The sequence below is a fragment of the Rhagoletis pomonella genome, unplaced genomic scaffold (assembly GCF_013731165.1).
Source record: "Rhagoletis pomonella isolate Grant_MI unplaced genomic scaffold, Rhpom_1.0 Rhpom_scaffold_00004, whole genome shotgun sequence".
Lineage (NCBI taxonomy): Eukaryota > Metazoa > Arthropoda > Insecta > Diptera > Tephritidae > Rhagoletis > Rhagoletis pomonella.
Window position 1 is genome coordinate 7,937,799 of NW_023458558.1, and position 4,929 is coordinate 7,942,727.

Genomic DNA, 4,929 nt, shown 5'->3' on the forward strand with positions numbered 1-4,929 from the left:
GAAAACATCGATACTATCGATAGTGCCATCGATGGTTTTCCAGCTTTACAAAGGATAATGAGAAGAGCGGTGGCAAACTTTTAAATGAATCTAAATTAAGCGGGGTTTTGTTGCTGTTGTCTCTGGCTAGAAATATGTCTTTATCTCTCCCGTAATGCAGACCAAGAATAATAGAATACCCACATCGTGAATACAGACTTGTCTGTCTACAGGAACGATGGTTTGTGGTAAGCGCACTCCAGGTTTACCATAGTCATCGACCTCAATGTAATGTTGTTCTTAATTCTGTTGTTTTTATTGGTGTTATCGTTACCTTGCCATTATCTTCATAAATATTTATGGTATGTATGCATGTGCATATGTACATATGTATGTATGTTGCTGTCGATTGCCATTTCGATGCGAAATTCCCGCAATGTATTTTTTTGTTGTTTTTGCTGTCGTCATCATCTTTGCTGTCGCCAGATCGGAATTCAGAAACCCACCGTCGTAGTTCCGTCGTCGACGACATTTCTGTTGTTATTTTATTTCAGAGCATACATACATACATGCTATGTATATACATACATATGTGTGGATTTGCAGTATTAACTATCACCTCTAGACTGTGGAGCAGAAATTCATAAATTGAGAATGCATAATACAAAAATACTAATATACATATTTAGACATTCTCATAATGTCGTAGTTACACAGCAGCACTATCGCCTTGTCTGCTTTGCTATTATTCTTGCAAGCCAAAAAAAACACGTTGCTCAAATTTAGTTTCCTCTCTTTCCCTTTGTTTTTACTGAACAAATTCCGATTGCACGAACAAAAGAAGTGATTACTCGGTTATGGTGTTGATTTTTACTGTTTTTGTTTTTGCTTATACATACATATATGACTTTCGACTTCGTGTTGGATGGTCGGTCATTATACTGCACTTTTATTGTTTGTTTGCTCGATTTGGAAAAATGTTTGGTGGACTTGGTTGGTGAAGGAACGTGGCTCATGCTATGCACACCACCCGAGAAGAAAAGTTTTATTGAGCTTGTGGCCGTTTTTAATGAAAAAATTGTGTAGAAAACAACCATAATTTACACAAAGGTAGAAGTTATAGGTGCTATTTCGGAAATCACCTTATCTCCTCATAAGACTTTTTCCACCGGAGTCACTGGAATATGATATTTTTTTATGAAAATATAGTTAATTCTACTTAAAACTTGCACCAGGGTTTAGAAAAATTTATTAGAAAGACAAATGACCAGTAAATAAATTTGAGTTTTCGTTATTCGTAAATAAGTTTATTCCATTATACCAAAAAAAAAAATATTTTTTTTTTTACATAAACTCTGTTCATTGACGTTTATGCTTTTCATAAATGTTTCATTTAATTTCATTTATTAAACAAATGCTATAGTTATTTTATAGCACAACAACAATTATAAGGCACAAGAATAAAATAAAGCAAAAAAACGACTAAGCCTAAAACTAACATTAGCACTAGCATTGCCAGTTCAACAAATTATTACTTTGGAAATAATGTATTTTGAGTAATTCGTGTCCTTTAAGAAATTTAGTAGGCTGTTGCTTTATTTGCGAATCTCTCTAGTTGAAAATGTGACTGTGAACAATATAATGGTTAAGAAGTAGCTTACCGTCAGTGATCTCCTAACAGATAAAGTACTCACTTTACAGCTGCTGGTACCACATTTCGCTTTGATTGGGAACATCCGTTCCGAGAATAAAAATCTATTGGCAATGCATCTGTAGTTACTATGTGCGAGGACACAAATTTTTCTCGGTTTTGAATGCTTTAAGGGTGCGTTCAAAATAGAATATTAAAGTTGTCCAAGCCCTTATTGGAAAACCCAGCCAATTTTTTTTTCTGTTTTTTAAATCTTTGGCCACTCAAGTAATTTATTAATTATTTGTTACGGAACTAGTGCACTTAAGCTTTTTTATTGTCTTCTTAACTATAGCAACAGCCTTTTTAAGAGGCTACTGTGCTTTGAGATTTTCAAATTTAAAAAATGTGATATTTCTAAAGTAATTTCACCCTTTTGGACTCCAGAATTGCTTGACCATTTGATGAAACTTAAATTTTTTAACCGTCAACTCTGCACTAAATTTCAGTAAATACATATGTACATACATACTATGTCAGTTTAAAAATCGAACACTAGCTGCAGAAAGCTCAGTAGATGCACTTCATATGCGCTAGTTCGAAAGGTGTCAACGACGCTGAAGTGAAATTTCTTTGGAAATTGATTTTTTCTTTTGTTTGAAGGTTAAACACCAGAAAAACGTGCAAACTATCAGCTACAACTGCTATACATATTTAATTGTGTGTATTTATGTAGACACATAAATACAAATGTACTCTATTAGTGGTGTGGCTATGTGTAGAAATAAAGCATATCATAATTGCGTTTTACGAAAGCGAACAAGATGTCTGAACTTTGCTCACAAGTACAAAATTTATGTACCAAGAATAAAGTTTTGAATGAATTAAGTTAAGGAAACAGTAGAATCGTTGAGCTGCGCCTCAATTGTCGATGATTCATGCATTTCTTTAAATTCTCAAACCATATGACAATGGCCAAGGAACAAGCTGTCAGCCATCAGCCGCCGCAGACAGACCAACGAACCCCCAAATAAACGAATGTCCGAAAGAAAACGAGTTAATGGACAAGCGAGTTTATTTTGTATATTTTCTTTAATTTTTGGCTTGGAGCAAGGTAGCAGAGTGTGTAAAATTCACTTTGAGAAATGTAAATGAAAGCGGAATGTCAAATATATGCACGAAGCGACATGCGAAGCGACTAGTAAATGATGAAGTAAAGAACCCTGAGGAAGCACAAATTAAAACATAAATTGACAAAGAAACAAGTGCGAGAAGCATGAACCAATAATCGGTGCACAACTCATCCATTCCATTTTCAATCCATTTCACTCCATGATATGTGTGCCGTCGGCTTTGCAGCTGTAGTCAATGGATGTCGTTTTTGCTTGTTGTCATTAACTGACGACGTCGTCGTCGCCGCAGTCCGTGTCGTCATTGTTATCGTCGGCTTTGCAATATGTTTGGGTTGGTCACGTTATTTCACGAAATCGTGCAGATTTTTACAGTGTACGTTTTGATACGACCGTAGCTGATGGCTACATTCGGGGAAGCAAATTCGTCTCGTTGATCACACAAAGACCGCACAAACATGTGCACATGCATGGTGCAAAATGGTGGCCCGAATAAAGGGACAAGCATAGAACAGGAGGGATGAACGGCAAGCCCGTTTGTATTGTGGGAGTTATTGAACCTACATACGCTTTTTTACCTTGAGTGTTTTTCTCATATAACTACATAAATAAATTTAAATACCTAAGATATTCACACGTATTTACCTTCATACATTCTAAAAACTAATTTAATTGTTTAGTTCAAGAATGTGGTAAAATTAAGAATCTTTGTGACTGGTTTAGGTGGAAGAGAACTTATATTTTCGACGTTTAACTGTGCTACTGTAATATGTATCATCAATACTTCCGTTTCCTATTTGAATTTTTCTATTCCTCTGTTTGGGCATTTCAATTTCCTTCACTTGACCTTTAAAAATTATGTTCACAGATCATTGACTTTATATGCTCTCACTCCTGAAGTATTATGCTGCAATCATTTTGAAAACGCTATAACCACGACAGAGCTGCATCATCCATCTATCCAAACGTTTGTTTCTTTTGATTTTATTTTTTTCTTTCGTTCTTCTTTTATAGATCCTTTTGGCATGCTTGTGTCTAAGGCCAGATCTTCTGGTAAGTTTCGCGTTATTTGCATTTTTTAACCTAAAAAATCTCTGCCACCAAAAATGGACGAAATTTCTGATTAGAAAAAGATTTTATTGCGCCAATTTAGTAATGAATAACAAAGCTTAATAACTAAATTGCCTAGGCATATTAATAGGTTTTTATTAGTACTTACAAATAAAACATTTTATTAACATTTATATAATTATGTAAAAACATATTTTGAGAATGGCAGCTTTAATGCTCACTTTTCGTTCGTTTATAAAAAAAAGACGATAGTGCAACTAACAACAATGCGTCATTATATCTTATTAACAGTGGGCATTAACCCGAGTAATTCTAGAAGATTCCCAAATGGGTGGCCAAAGACACAAGAATGCGTGCGTCTACTACTTACAACCCCGATTAACTTTTGCGCCAAAGAGAGAATGATTTTTGCCTGCATTTTTCGTTACATACTTTTGTACATGCATACAAAAATACATACTTACTATAATTTTTTATTATTATTTTTTGTTTTTTATTCGTGGACTTCCTTTTTCTTGAACAATTTCCACTGTTTTCCGCTTACACAAACATATGTACATACCATGTATACGCTTTTATTGTATGTAACCATTTTGTTTTGTTCTAATTTTTTATTTTTATTTTTTAAAGGATGACATTCCCGAGTCTGACGCTGATAGTTGTGGACACGAGGAGGATAACGAGTCTGAGGAGGACAACGAGGATGAAGAAGATGATGAGGAGGAGATCGATGATGAAGATGAGGAAGATGAGGATCCGCCAAATGAAGTGAGTGGCAATTTCTCAGTCGGCTCCGAAGAGGAAGAGGAGGATGAAGACGAGGAGATTCAGGATCCAAATGAAGTGAGCGGAAATTTCTTACTTGACGCCAACAATGATCGCTGCGCATCTCTCTTCGAAGGTTAGTACAATCGGAAGCTTTAAAGAAAGGTCATAATTTGTATTTATTATAATTCCAAATATAAATATTTTAGATGAGAAGCCACCCGTGTTACGCCATGTCACCCACGCGATCGATGAGACTAAACAGGCTCTAACGAAAATGCGTGGCGCTACCACCCCTCGTGACAAAACGTAAGTAAAATGAAGATAACAAAGGGAAATCGATACTAATTTCTT

General features: G+C 35.2%; 1 protein-coding gene across 1 annotated transcript in view; it reads left to right on the forward strand.

Moving 5' to 3' along the window:
- Positions 1-4,929, forward strand: part of LOC118737791 (ankyrin repeat and KH domain-containing protein mask-like) — a 23,234-nt gene that overhangs the window by 14,149 nt on the left and 4,156 nt on the right. The window contains exons 4-6 of the mRNA XM_036468551.1: positions 3,754-3,792; positions 4,441-4,711; positions 4,785-4,884. Of these exons, the coding sequence (XP_036324444.1) occupies positions 3,754-3,792; positions 4,441-4,711; positions 4,785-4,884 (410 nt within the window). The remainder of the gene's footprint in view (positions 1-3,753; positions 3,793-4,440; positions 4,712-4,784; positions 4,885-4,929) is intronic.